At 41.5% G+C, this 14973-nt stretch overlaps 1 protein-coding gene across 3 annotated transcripts in view; it reads left to right on the plus strand.

Annotated features, from left to right (window-relative positions):
- LOC147111120 (constitutive coactivator of PPAR-gamma-like protein 1 homolog) overlaps positions 1 to 14973 on the plus strand; it is a 145143-nt gene that overhangs the window by 73944 nt on the left and 56226 nt on the right. For 2 of the 3 annotated variants that reach the window (XM_086001690.1, XM_086001687.1), the window contains exons 5-10: positions 1694 to 1796; positions 3008 to 3108; positions 4744 to 5060; positions 7323 to 7476; positions 8171 to 8419; positions 14331 to 14505. In XM_086001690.1, the coding sequence (XP_085857816.1) occupies positions 1694 to 1796; positions 3008 to 3108; positions 4744 to 5060; positions 7323 to 7476; positions 8171 to 8419; positions 14331 to 14505 (1099 nt within the window). The remainder of the gene's footprint in view (positions 1 to 1693; positions 1797 to 3007; positions 3109 to 4743; positions 5061 to 7322; positions 7477 to 8170; positions 8420 to 14330; positions 14506 to 14973) is intronic. The other variant, XM_086001689.1, reaches the window with a different exon arrangement.

A 14973-nucleotide genomic window follows, 5' to 3' on the forward strand; every position in this document is an offset into this window, starting at 1 on the left:
TGATATTAGCATGAGACAATGCGAGGCATAATGAGGGAAATTGAGACACAGTGGGTGAATCTCTGAGTAAGTGGGAAATGAGGCAGGTAGAAATGGAAGTATGAAAATGTGGCAAAGTAGCTCTAACGGGCCAGGAGCAGTGTTCTCTACTTTGGGGTGACCAAACGCAGATTCGGTGACTGCTTTGCCAACCACTTCCATTCTGTTCGCAAGTGCAACACTGAGCTCCTAGTCGATTGCCATTTCAATTCCCTTACCCTTCCCATTCTAACCTCTCTCTCTTTGACCTTCTACATTGCTCTGGTGAAACTGAACACAAGCTCATGGAATAGCACATTACCTTTCTATTAGGCACTTTGTAGCTCTCTGGCCCTAACAATAACTTAAAATAATTTTAGACCTTAACTATAGCTCCCATTTTCTCTTCAGTAGGAAGTGCTGGTGATGTGGGATTTATGTGCTGGTGTTTCTGGGGGATGTGGGGGGTTAAAGGTTTGGGTTTGTGTTAGAGGTAGCGACCCTCCATTAGAAAATTATATTGGCAGAGTAGTCTCCCCTTGAGGTAGATTCCTAGGACTATTTGTATTTGCAAGGAATCTTTGAGAGTGTTTTAGTATTTGCAGAATACACAGAAAACATTGAAAACCACTGTTGTACATTACTTTAAAAATAGCACATCAAGAGGCTATTAAGAAAAATAATATTTTGAGATTGACATGTTCATGAACCCTGGGCAGACTTGCTGCAGAATCTGCATTCTCATGCTGCAGAATTTGGTTGAGCTTGCCGCAAAAATTGGCCTTGAGGTGTCGTGGAATTCTAAGGGTCCTGATCTGTACTATACCTAACTTTGGAGTGCTTGGTGATATTGTGCAAAAGATGGAAGAAGTGATCCAGTCTTCATTCCCGCATCCTCCACATGCCACAAGAGTGAGTTCAAGTCATCACAAGGGTTATATGGGCAACAGTATTCTTTCTTTTTTGATTGCTTTATATATTTTTTTAAGCATGCATACTGATGACCTTACTCAGGGAGCTGGCTTGAAAGAGATGCTAAACTCAACTGTATGGAAGAACTAAATTAGCATAAATTGGTGAAATCACATGATAATTAGAGTACCAAGGTGAATGCTCACTGATCTTAATTCATACTTTCACCTTTTTTGATTCATTATCTCTTTGAAGTCGGACCTCTAATGTATTATGCCATACAATTTAAGGTACTACTCACAAAAATAGTATATGTGAGCCTTGACCTGGTATCTGAAAATTTCTACGGTCAAGTGTTATATCTTTTAATCACCAGTGTTCATCCCAAATACTAGTATCCCCAATAATCATAATGGACTTTATTCCAAGCACTGTTTAAATAGTACTGGATAATGTGGGCATTCAGGACTGAGCCGACACAAAACTATTATATACTGCCCTCCCAATGGGTAGTTCTTTTTGAGGCAAGTCCAACACTTCATATAATTTTGGGCCATTTTCAGGGCCATATTCACTGGTACAGGAATAGTGATGGTTGCCATCACTATTTAAGCTTAGATGCCAAGTGCCAGGCTTTGGCTCACAAGAACAGTTTTTTTGAGAATCTGTTTAAATTGCAGATGCTTATATTGGGGTTCATTTAAACAAAAAAATAAAACAATCATTTGTGTGAATTATTGTGACTTGTGTGATCTGTTTTCAGTCTAGGACAGAAGATAAAATTGAACAATTCAAGAGAGCAGTTGAATATTACTCCATTGCAAGCAAGCCTCCATTATTTCAACATGGTCCAACGCCTTTCCCAGGTACATACTGGAGTGTGAAATGATGGGTGATTCTGTTGTGTGCAACAGTTTAAGGTATAATGGTTGAGAGTTATATTTTTATTTTGCAGTTTCAAAGTAATTTAACAGGGTGGAATAAGTTTTTCTGTTTTTTTAATAAAGAGAAATATATTGCATTTAAATTTTCGAGAGAATTTTCAGTCTACAACTTGCTGCTTGGGCTTTCTACCCTAGTGTCCAATTTTAGAACATCCTTGTAAAATGGTACGGCCGTATCTCTCCTTGGGTTTGACCACTGTGTTGTAATTTCACTGACAAACTGACCCTGTATTTGTGTCTTCCATGTAAAAGTTATTAAGAAATGCCTTACTTCATAGGAAAGGCTCATATTTAAATTTATCCTTTGCACTTTCATTGAGACTTGATAATTCATGGTTCAAATACAGCAGAATAGTTATCAGTAGCTGTCAATTGTGCTCAGTGACCTAGTGGATTTGCGTCCTTATTTTGCTAATCCATACCTTGCAATTCTATACCAACTCATCAACTGAGTGCACAGAGCTAGTCCACTTATTATTTCAGTGTATATCTGAAAGTTAAGTATAGATGAGGGAGGCCATACAGCACTTCCCCTCCTGTGTTCCCAACATAGCTTCTAACCACCTTATGAGTTGCTCAAGTTTTTGCCTTTGTTGCCTTACCCAGAAGACAATTCCAGATGTTGGTCACTCTGTGTGTGAACAACTGCTTCCTGACATCAGTCTTTAACTTGAAATAATGCTCCGGATTGACCTTCTCTATTCTATTTAGTATCTTGTATACTCCGGAAGCTCACCACCTTTCAAGTTGGAAGAATCCCAAGTTTTCAAACCTTTCCTCACAGCTCAGTCTTCTGCTTTCAGCCTTATGGTTCTTCTCTGCACTGCTTCAGGGCTAACACCACATTGAAGCTGTGTTCTCTCATCCTCTTTCTTTCCTCTTTCCCCATATACTTGAATATTTCCTTCAAGTTTTTGTCTAATTATTTCTTAAATGCTGTGATTGAATTGGCTTGAGTAGCCATGCAGCTCACTGTTTGTGCACATGCATTAAGTATCATTTGTGCACTTTCACAAAGTGTCAGATATCAAAGGTAAGAAAATGCTATTCTACCCTGAAAGCAGTTGTACATTTGTTGATCTGGGCACTTCGAGTTTGCTACAACTTTTCAATTTTATTCCTATTCTTTTAAGGAATGAGACTGAATCAGTTTGGAGTGCCTGGTGTTGTACCACACTATCCACATCCACAGATGCTTAACATTCCACAATCCCATCTTCAGGCAAAGACTATGGTAAGTTTGATTAACTTGAATTAAATCGGAGTCGCTTTCATAATGTTCAGTTCGATAATCTTAGTAAGAACGACGGGCATATTGGCAGAACACCTTCCATATTGTTTTCATGGTTGGGTTTAGATCCCAGAGGTGGTTGACATATCATTTATATCTCCACCTCTGATGTTTGACCACAAGAGTATTAGTGCTGGCAAGTCATTTAGGGAAGTGGGTGGATGCCGTTTATATAAAAAAAAATAAAAAAAATACTGTTCCTGCCCCTTGGATTGGTGGGGAGGGGGGGGGGGTTATTATTTAAAGTTACATTAAATCTTTCATTCCTTTTTACTGCTACATTTCATTTGTGATTTCTGTTGCCACAGAAAGAAAAAGGAGAAAAAAACTTTATAGAGCACTTTTAACGTCCACAGGTTTACCCATTGCACTTTAAAGCCAATGAAGTACTTTTCAAGTGTTTAATGTAGCCAATTTGTGCACAGCACTGTCCTACAAACAGCAATGAGATAAATAATCAGATAATCTGTTGTGGTGTTTGTTGAGGGATAAATGTTGGCCAGGACACTTTGAGAATACCCAAGCTCCTCTTTGGATAGTGCCATGGGATCTATTATTTTCCCCTGCCAGGCAGATTAGGCCTTAGTTTGACAGCACCTCCAATCGTGCGGCACTCCCTCTACTATTCTGAACTAAGCTTTCTACTTAAATTTTATTTTTTTTATTGCTGATTCGCAGGTAGCTATATATAAATGCTGGGTGCATTAAAATTTCATAGATGCAGGATTTAATGGATCACTACAATGAGATTTTAAGAAACTAAGATGAAGGCTGGTGCTACCCATTACTCTGTAAATTTCAAGTATAAAGAATTTGATTGAAGATTTTAGGCAATGAAAACTAAATTTGTTACTGATTCTGGATGTTCTCAAAAGGTCCAACTGTACTTTAAATTGGTAAAACTCTTATTTATTCACCTTGACGTACAAAAAAAATTGACATTCTCTCATAGGGAAAAGTTGCTGAGGGAAATCGAAAATTTGCAAAGGGGTTTAAAACGACAGAATTATTTACTGGAAGGAAGCTCAAGCTCAAATCCTCCAGCTGTACACACCTTGAAGTTAATTTTCTACAGAGTACACCAGGTGGATAGGGAACTGAGCTTCTAATGACTGCCACTTCAGTATAATTCAACTATTTATGGAAATTGAACAAATGACGATGATTGTTATTTGGCTTCCACGCACACACCTACATACCTTCCTTCCTTCATTGATTATTTTGCTGACTTGATGCACTTTGCTGCTTATTTATGTGTTTAATCTATTGTGTTGCTTTAACCTGGTTTCTGCTGCATCATCTGATGAAAAATTGATTTATTGTTCAGTTATGCAGTTGAAACTGGGAGCACCTTCTGATCAAGATGGCTTTGGTATATTGCCAAACTCTTAAATGGATAAGAAGGAAGAAAGAACTTGCATTTCTATACAGGATTACTTTTGAGCCATCAACTAAGTAATGTAGGTTACTGTATCTGATAGGATATTTATTTATTTGTGGGGGCTCAACTATGTTCAAAGACTCAGAACAATTATAAAGTAACATTATTTGATACCATTATTTGTTTCATTATGTCAGGGCCAACAACTGGCTGGCCAAGCTGCCACTTCAGGACAGGGAACGTCAGACTTGTACTCGCCTAACAAAGATCAGCCTTCATCATTAGGTACATACCAGCCTGCCCTGCCTGACCCCAGCCTCACCCTGGAATCCAACAACAGTTACAGCAACATTCCTCATGAAGGGAAGCATACACCTTTGTATGAGCGTTCCTCACCAAATATTTCTACGGCTTCAGCTGTGAGTCCAAATCACTGTGGCATAGAAGCTCCATTCTTCCCTGCTTCTTCAACATCTTCCTCGTCCGACAATGAGGAAAATAGGGGTGCTACTAAGTAAGTGCTTAATTCCTTTGTTGGCAAAATGTTACATTGAATAACTACAAGGCGTTAAATTAAAAGATTTTCTAAATACACCTGTATTGCTGAAGCACTGTTTTATAATAAATTGAGTTTTCTGATGAAATGCAGATTCCTTGTGACATTAGAAAACTACTAGGCACTTGGTCTAAGCGTTAAAGCTTTAATCAACTGTTTTACAACATGGAGGTCTAGTTGTGTCCTTCACTAGTTCCTGTTAAGAATATCCTGCGCAAGCTGGGCCCATGCCGAGTATTTATACTCTCCCTGGACAGCGCCACCCACAGGCCGCTCAGTTGATTTATGTCACCTTGTATAACTCGATGGAAAACATATGGATAAAAGACAATATTTTTGACTTAGAAACAGAAATTGAATGCACGTGACAGTTGCTGTCCAATCAAAATGGTGGCACAGTATGAGTTTGTCACCAATTTTGCAGTGGAGAGATTTTTTGAACAGTTCAAAAGTGCATCTTTACTAAAATGATGAATACAGTTGAATCAAAGAAATCAGTATGTAGACCAGTTTAGAAAACTTAAATCATTTCAAAAGTAAACTGCAGTTTAACTCAAAATTTTATCAGAATTTTTCTGAAATGATCTGGCAAATATACAACACCATGAAAACAAAATATCGGCAAATGAAACCTATTCGGCTATTCGGAGAAATTAGAACCTGGACCTAAGGTATAGAAACTTTCAATGGAAGCAGCTTTGTGGTGTGCAAAATAGTCCTTTTAATCTACTTGTTCCATCATGTAAGAAGTGTAGCACGCCGGAGTAAACAATCCTTTCATTGATAACAGCATGCTCATTAATTGACAAACTATTTGGGCTTGGTATAAAATGTTACGCCAACTTCCAGAAAACTTAGATGGTAGATTTTAATTTTATTTTCATTTTTAAACTGTTACTTGAAAATATCATGGTGGGAACAAGTCTCATCAAAACTGGCTGGATGTTGATGAATAATTCATAATTTTTCCACTTACTGGTGTTTGTGTGCACGATTATAATACTATGCTAGTACCTTCTTTGTTCCAAGAATGCTGTAGATGGATAAATGGTCTTTACTATGCATTTCCTAATTCTGTTTGGTAACATTTAGCCGTTGAATTTTAAAACATGCTTTTTGTGTGTTAGATGGGCAAGTGGTGCATACTGTTAAAGCTGAAAGGCAATGCTTTAAAATGTTAATTACTGGATGTATAGCATTCAGTTTGGAGCTGGAACTAGGTTTAAGTGGTTAACAGATCAAAATCTGATAAAGAAAATTACTAATATTTTGGTGCTGTATTTGTCAGATGAATAACCTGAATGAAAATGTTTACAGCTGGTTATGCTTTGACCTCTGCCAGTTCTGATGTTTGATTTATTCAATGTTTAATAAAATAAATTGTGTTGAGCAAGTGTGTGGAACGTTAGTCTAAGATCCAAACTATGCTGTAGTTTTATTAGCACTTTAAATAGTTAGAGAATATCTATGTTTGATGAATGATCTGGTTGCTTTTATTTTGTGTCCAAAATAGAAAAGCAATTTTGATTAATTTTAAGGAGCTATGCAACTTTTTATAGTACAAAATTATTTTTTTTAATTTTTATTCCATTTTTCTTTGATATTAGTATGTGATGCGGTTCAGTCAAAGAATAGACTTGGATGCATTGGATTTAATTGGCTTTGATTCTTTTGTGAATTAAAGATGCTACATCAAGACTTATAAAACGTCCTCAATTTGACAAAATTGTTAGACCCAGTTGAGAAATGCTTGTATTAACAATATCTTCAGATATGAATCATATTTCTGCAATAAGATTAGCATAATCAAAACAAATATATATACCCTGAGACCTCATCCCAGATCACCACGAGCACTGACAAATCAGTGTCCCTAATAAGAACTCCTGTTCTTATAAAACATTCAACTCACTGAGCAACACTACAGCATATCAACTGAACAAAACAGAAGGGGTGTGGCGGAGAATGGGAAATTATGGGTTAGCTGCCTCAACGGGTTTTTTGGAAAAGCTGCGACAATGTAAAAACTGGTAGATGATGGATGGATATCTTCAGTGAGGCAAAAGGTTGTGAAAATAGTTAGACACAGCAATGGAAAAAAACATGGTAAGGAAAACAGGGCCAGGGAGAAAAAAAACAGCAAATCGAAAATAATGTTGTCAAGTCTGGTGTTGAGCAGAGCAGTTTAATTTTCTGTGTTTGTATTGATTTTCTCCCTAGCCATGTTACTGAACCACATCACCATGTTACTGAACCACATCACCAAGTTGGGCATGTATTAGCTTGGGAAAAATCTGGAAATCAATCTGAAACTCTGGAAAAAACCTCTGGAGGAGGGCATCAGAAAGGTGTTTGTATTCGCAATGAAACAAAGGTATTGTATAAGTACCATAAGTAACTTCAGTGATCTTAATTAATGACACTTCCCTAAGTATTTAGTAGTAATACAAGCATGTTGATTTTTCAAAATATTGTTGCAGTTTGTATTATTCATTGAGTATCTTGGGCTACTAATAACCTGCAATTTACAAAAAAGTAAATCAAATAATCTTTGTTTACAAGTAGAGTAGCTAAGTACATTGTTCCTCGTTTGTTCTTCCACATACACATTGCCCCACCTGTGACAGAGACTGTAGGTCCCGCATTGGACTAATCAGTCACATGCGAGCTCATTTTTAATGTGGAAGCAAGTCATCCTCGGTTCCGAGGGACTGCCTAAGAAGAAGAAGACGACATTGCTGAGCAGTCATCCATTAAAAAAAATCCCAGGGCATTGTTCATTTTAAAGTCACATGGGCAGAGTTCACCTTTGCTTGAATGCAAGGCACTGTGGAGCTGCCAGTGTAAAACAGTGTTGCTGGCTCTAAAGTGTTAACCTAATACCTGCAGCACAGGAATGCTATTTTAATGAGTCATTGTTTGAAGTTTTGACTGAAAATAATCAGTGTAGTTTTTTTTTTCTTGAAATGTAGATCTGTACAGGTTGGAAACACATTTTTAGAAAATACTATTAAATAGGGATGTGTTTCTTGACCTTGGCAAAATGTACTAATGGCTACCTTATGTAGCAGGTAGAGAATCCACCTGGCAATCCAGGAAGCCAAGTAGATGCAAAAGTTTCCCCTGCATCAGCTGGAAGCAGACTAAGCCAAATCAACACTGAACAAATTCCATCTCTCCTATCGGTGCCTACAAGAAACCACATGGATATAACCACCCCACCTGTGCCAATGGTAGCTCCTGAGGTGCTAAGAGTTGCTGAACACCGACACAGGAAAGGATTGATGTACCCTTATGTATTTCAGGTGCTCACAAAGGTAGGTCCAAATACTGCGCAGTATGTACAAGTAAACTAATTTATCTTAAGTTATTATTTAGAAATAATGGCTACGGTGGGAAAACTGCAAATTGAGTGTATAAGAATTGGGAATGCAATGGAGGGACTTCCAAAAAGCATTTCATCAGTGTCATATAAGTGACTGGTTTAAAGAATGAAGACTGATGATGTCAAAAGTAACACATGGGGCTTGATTTTAACTCGGCCGTCAGACGGGCTTTGAGGCGTGTGGGGGGGGGTAAAATCGCAAAACCTGGGGGTCGGGACCCCCCCCCCCCCCCCGGCCTGGTTCCCGACACCTAGCCATTTTAACCCAGGCGTGTCTGATGGTCCTGAATCAGTCCCACCTGCAACAGGTGGGCCCTTAAACAGCACTCATTGGCCTTTATAATCCCATTTTAACAGGCCCTTGCCTGTTTAACCCTTTTCCCACGTAAAACACGCCTGGTGGGGATCACGCCTGTGAAACCTGGCGTGAGCACTATTGGCTTGCTGACTATCAGCTGCAGGTCAACCATTAAAGAGGAGATTTGATCAGCCATCATTTGCAGGTTGCAGGACTTTGTTGTTTCAGGCCCGGGGCAACTTTTACCAGGCTTAACCACACCTGTGGAAGGTTGGAGCCTCTCGCACTTCTCCAGTGTGACCTCCTGCAAAACCCCTCTCGCCAGCCTCACTCAGCGCTTCCTCAACTGAGGCATCTACCAGAAGCATGGGAGGCCTTTTTTTCCTTCCCTTCTTGGCATTAGAGGACCTCCAGCCCCATTCGCGAAATGACACACGCCACAACTGCAGAAGTTGCCATCAGAATTTTTATGCAAAACAAACAACTGATGGCATTTTTACAGAATACACATTTCACCCAAGTGACTACCCTCGTGACTATTTGTGCTTTATTTTCCTCTTACGCGTGCTCCTACGTGGTGCTTCCCCTGTGGCTTCAGCAGATGTGGAGGCCCCTTGCTCACTCTCCTGCTGCTCCTGTCTTGACACCTTTGGCGGGCGTCCTCTGGGGTGGCGAGCCTGTGAGGGCTCGTCAGCAGTCTGCTGCTCCTGCGGCTGTGCAGGAGTTGAGACATCTATCTCAGTTGGGTGTGGACTCCGGCGGGGCTCTGACCGAGGGCTCTGCAGTGGCATGGAAGTGTGAGTGCTTAGAGAGGAGCCCCCACTTCCTTGAGGTCTGCCACCAACCTCCCTCTCGGGTCCCCCTCAGTGCCTGCAAGTGGCTTGAGAGCACCTTGCTGCACATCAGGGGGGCCATGGGGACCCGTATCTGCAATGGCAGGCCTACTCAGAAGGACTTCCATGAAGGTCTGGTTTCTCTGTTCAATAGATGCCCATCGCTCCTCAAGAGATGTCATTCTATTCTGAACACTCTCCATGTTTTCCATACCCTGGCGACTAACCTCCTCCACGGCCGTAGCCCTCCTCTCCTCTACCGTAGCCAGCCTTACCACAGAGGCAGCAATCATTTCCACGTAGGTAGCCATCCTTTCCGCGTTGATGCGTTCATGCGCCACTGACTCCACAAAGGCTCTGCTCATGTTCGCTATAGACTCCTCCATTCGCTCCACACTCGCAGCGACCCTGGAGACAAAACCTGCCAGAGACTCCTGCATCTGTGCATGGAGTTCCATCACCTCTGATCTTACGGATGGACCCAGAGGCAGAGGGTCGACATGCTGCTGAGCCGAGCTGGCAGAGTCCTGTGCCCTCCGACGAGAACTCTCCACTGCTGGCCCTGTCTCCATAATCTGCTGATGCTCACTTGTGAGCTGTGATACACCAGGTGACAACTCTACTCTATGTCCCGAAGGTCCCACCGAGGTGTGTGTGTCTGCGCTGGTGCTGGGTGCGCTTATTTCTGCAGACGCTGCGCCCTCAGAGGTTGCAGATTCCTCTGAGGAGTCTGGCATCTCAGGCTCTTCCTCCTGCACCGTGGGGACGGGGGCTCTCGATGGTCCTGTGGGGGAGTCAAGGAAAAAGTTAGAGATGTGATGCCAAGGTTACATGCACATTGCATTTTGCAGATGATCATAAGTCCATATGATGTAGCTTCAGAATCATTATCAGTGACTCATGCAATGCCAATGAGAGAGATGGAAAACTATTCTGTCACCAGCTTGCGGGGATGCACCTGTCTCTCCTTCCCCAACTTCCGCATCTATGTCAGCCCCGACAATCTCCAGGACGCCTTCCTCCCAGGGGGTGAGCTGGGCTAATGAGGGCAGCCCTCCTCCTGTCCTGGCTCTCGCTCTCCTGTTGTGAGCTCTCTCTTCCTGCAATGAGGGAGACAAGTGGCGGTTGAGTGAGAATGAAGGAGTGAGTGCAGAGATTGCATAGCATAGATACTTAGAAGGAGACAAAGATGGAGTGAGGTTGCAAGACCAAGGGCCCTCCCTGCGTGTTGTCAGTTGTGTTCAAAGCATCAGAGTGAGAGGGAGTGTGAGGGCTGCATGGTGGAATAGTTATGTGATTGTGAACATAGAGAGCGAATGGGTAAGGGTGCATGCATGTGAGTGTCTAGTGGGATGTGTAGGAAGAGATTGCTAAAGCTGAGTGCTGGTGAGGAAAGGCAATGGGGATCAGATTGAGGGTGATGGAAACTTCATACAGTACTTACTTTTCCAGTGCAATGAAGGTCACGGAATCTTTTCCTGCACTGCATCCAGGTGCGCCGTGTGAACCCCAAGGAGTTGACCTCAACAGCCACCTGTAGCCACACAGCCTTGGTCTGACTGGGAGGCCTGGAACAGGACCTCCCTGTGGGCCCTAGCACCATCCAGCAATGCTTGGAGTGAAGCCTCATCAAATTTGGGGGCAGCTCTTGCCCTCCCGCTGGCCGTTGCTCCTTAAGGCTCCTGTGCCATCTCAATGGTGAAGTTTGGAAGCCTGCAGAAGAAGCGAGGCTTGCTGTGGACCTTAAAAGCAGCAGCAATGATTACGTCATAATCTGCGACTTTCTGACTGGAAATACTCAATTGCCAAGGCTTCCCACACGTTGGAAATCAATTGGCCAATTGAGTTAAAATTGCATCAATCTCACAGACCCATTTAGATTCGTGTGGGAAGCACCAAATTCGGGGAACCCGCCAATTCCCCGCACCCGAGTTAAAATCGACCCCATGATGTCTTCAGGGTTGGTTGAAGGACAGAGTAGCAGTAAAGTAGTGTTTCTAGGATTGGCAAGCTATAGCTAGTGACGTGCCTCCGGGATCTATGTTAGAAACGGTCTCCATACACAACAACAACTTGCATTTATATAGTGTCTTCATCGTTTATAAAAAAAAAAAAGTCCCATGGTACTGCACTAATGTATAAGCAGACAAAAATAAATGCTGAGACAAAGGAGGAGTCATTAGGACTTGTGCCCAAACGCTTGGTCAAAGAGATGGGTTTTAAGGAGGGCCTTAAAGATCCCGCTTTTAAGGAGGGAGAGAGAATCGGGATGGTGGGGTTTAGTGAGGGAATTCCAGCATGTGGGGCCTTGACAGACTGAAGACATGATCACCAATGTGGGGCGAAGGGGGGAGGACATGCAAAAGACCACAGTCAGAAGAAGATCATATCCTCGCCATCAGAAAGACTGCCTATTTCTGCTTCAGCTACATTGCCCGTTCTGCCCCTGCCTCAGCCCATCTGTTGTTCTCTCCAGACACGACTATTCCAACACTCTCCTGGCCAGCCTCCCATCTACCACCCTCCCTAAATTTGAGCTTATCCAAAACTCTGCTGCCTGTATCCTAGCCCGTACAAAGTCCTGCTCACCCATCATCTCCGTGCTCTCTGACCTACATCGGCTCCCGGTCCATCTATGCCTCAAATTTAAAATTCTCTTCATCGCGTTTAAATCCCTCCATCGCCTCGCACTATCTCTCTAACCTCCTACAGCTCTGCGAGAACACTGCATTCCTCAAACTCTGGCCTCTTGCACATCCCCCAGTCCCTTTACCCCATCCTTAGCGGCCATACCTTTAGCTGTCTAGGCCCAAAAATCGGTAATATGATTATAAGAAGGTTCTAATGGAAATGAGTTTGAGCAGTCTGAACCCTTCTCCTGGTTGTTGTAGTTCATGGGACAAAACTACCTGTAAATTGGCAGACCGGTTCAGAAAGGCTGGTCTGAGAAATTGGTGGGGGCGGGGGGGGGGGAATCTCAACACGATTGGGTGGGTTCTTCTAAGGTTGGTGTTTAAGTTATGTTATTGGCAACTTCATCCATCTGGTAAGTGCTGTACTTGAGAAGGGAGTGCTTGATGTTGACATTGGATGCCAAAAGTTGCAGTTCTGTGCCCCAACATTGATTCCCTTACCTTGATCTCCCAAAAAATATTGGAGAATATGCTAAAAGTTTTTTTTCCGGTTATATGATAATGATGTTGCCCCACTTTGTAAGATTTGATGTTGCCGCAGTCTCTCTGAAATGTTTATATTGTAGTAAATAGTATATCAGTGCAACGGTGCCATTAAGTATCAAACGTAATGAAATCCTTCCTGCTGACAACTTGGAGTGCAGACAGCTAGCATGGGCTCGATGGGCCAAATGGCCGCCTTCTGTGCTTGTAACCATTCTATGATTCTATTAAAGCAGACTCCTGGGAGCAAAGTTCCAATTGCTAGTAATTACTTAGGCCATAATATTTATCATACTTAATTCTAATTTGACCATACATTCATTCCTATGAGCAATGAGGTGGCAATTACTAATTGTGTAAATTAAGATTTTGAAATACTGTATTGCAAATATCTAAATAAAATAATCTTGAGTCCTCATCCAAGGTTTTTGAGTTTCGTTTACTTCAAGATTACAGTACTTATGTTTTAACTGCCATTGGATACTACTTCATTTTGTTGTTTGGCATTCTATTTAAACAAAACCAAGGGCATCTGCCAGTCTAGACAGTTATTTTGTTCTTGAGGTAAACCTGTTATCAAGCAGATGTTGCATGAGTAGTAGAGTGTATTTCCTTGAGTTATGTTTTAGAATCTTACAGCTTTTTGTAGCAGTGTGATCCAACTGAGTGGCTTGCTCGGCCATTTCAGAGGGCAGTTAAGAGTCAGTCACATTGCTGTGGGTCTGGAATCGCACATAGGCCAGACCAGGTAAAGATGGCAGGTTTCTTTCCCTAAAGGACATTAGGATGCAGTGCACTAACTCACCAAGCTTACTTTAACAGCATCTCCCTGCCCTGTGACCTCTATTACCAGGAATGCCGTAACCTCCTAGTTTGCTTCCAAGTGTCTCTCAGTCCTGACTTGGAGATATACTGCTGTTGATTCTTTAATCGCTGGGTCTCAATCTTGGAATTTATTACCTAACGCCATTGTGGAGCACCATCTTCACAAGAAGTGCTGGAATTCTAAGAAAAAAACACCACCACCACATCAGGGCAACTTGGAGAGGGGCAATAAAGGTGGCCTTGCCAGCTTTCACCACATCCTGAGAACAAATTTTAAAGAAAAGTGTACACATCTTGGAATAATTATGTCAAAGTGTAGAATATTGTAAATGATGGAACAAAATACCAATGTCAACTTTAGTTGGCTTACATGTGAGGAATTTCCATTGCTGTTCAATGTGAATCTTTTTTTAACTTTTTGATTCCATGTGTTTACCAAGTAGAGGTTCTAAGAAAGTACTACTGATGAATTAAAACAAAAAATGCTGGTAATACTCAGCAGGTCAGGCAGCATCTGTGGAGACAGAGTTAATGTTTCAGATCGATGACTGAACTGGAAGAAGTTAGAGATTTAACAGTTTATAAGCAAGTACAGAGCCAGGGAAAAAGGTGGGGTGAGGGCGGAGAGGGAAGAACAAAAGGGAAGGTCTGTGAAAATGATGAATACTATCTAATGTTTTTAATTATCAACAATAATGTTTTTAATTATAGGGTGAGATTAAGATCTCCATTAGCATAGAAGATGAAGCCAATAAAGATTTGCCTCCTGCTGCTTTGCTGTATAGGCCAATACGGCAGTGTGTATATGGAGTCCTCTTTAGCCTGGCTGAGGCTAGGAAAAAAGCTGAAAGACTTGCACTAAGAAAAAATAGATTCCCTACTGAAAGTAAGTTATTTTCATGTTTTATGCTGGATATTTATAGCACATTTTAAAAGTTTATACTGGGATTTTGAAAAAATCCAGTATCTTGATCAAGCAAATTCTGGTCAAAAAATTGTTTTTGGATTCTAAACTAAAACAGTCTGCATTTGGAAGTGCAAAACATTTTTGCTGGGCATTGAAACCAACCAGAATATCAAAAATGTGTACTAAGAATAAGCTATTTTTGAATACCATATGACCTGAATTTAAAAAAATTCCTAGCATTTCTTTTGGGTGGAGGGTGGCTTTGCACACCGGGGGAGGGGGGTGGTGAAATCAAGACCGTGCGTGGTCCTCCGGTAAGATGAGGTTAGAGGATGAGATAATTGGACCAAGGAGCACAGACATAATTATCTCCATTTTAAAGTTCGACATTCTGTCCTTGTTGGTAATATTTCAGTTTCATAGTCAAAGTTAACTCACTAAACTTAA

The sequence above is a fragment of the Somniosus microcephalus genome, chromosome 11 (genome assembly GCF_052327205.1).
Source record: "Somniosus microcephalus isolate GS21.2 chromosome 11, FLI_Smic_1.0, whole genome shotgun sequence".
NCBI classification, from domain to species: Eukaryota; Metazoa; Chordata; class Chondrichthyes; order Squaliformes; family Somniosidae; genus Somniosus; species Somniosus microcephalus.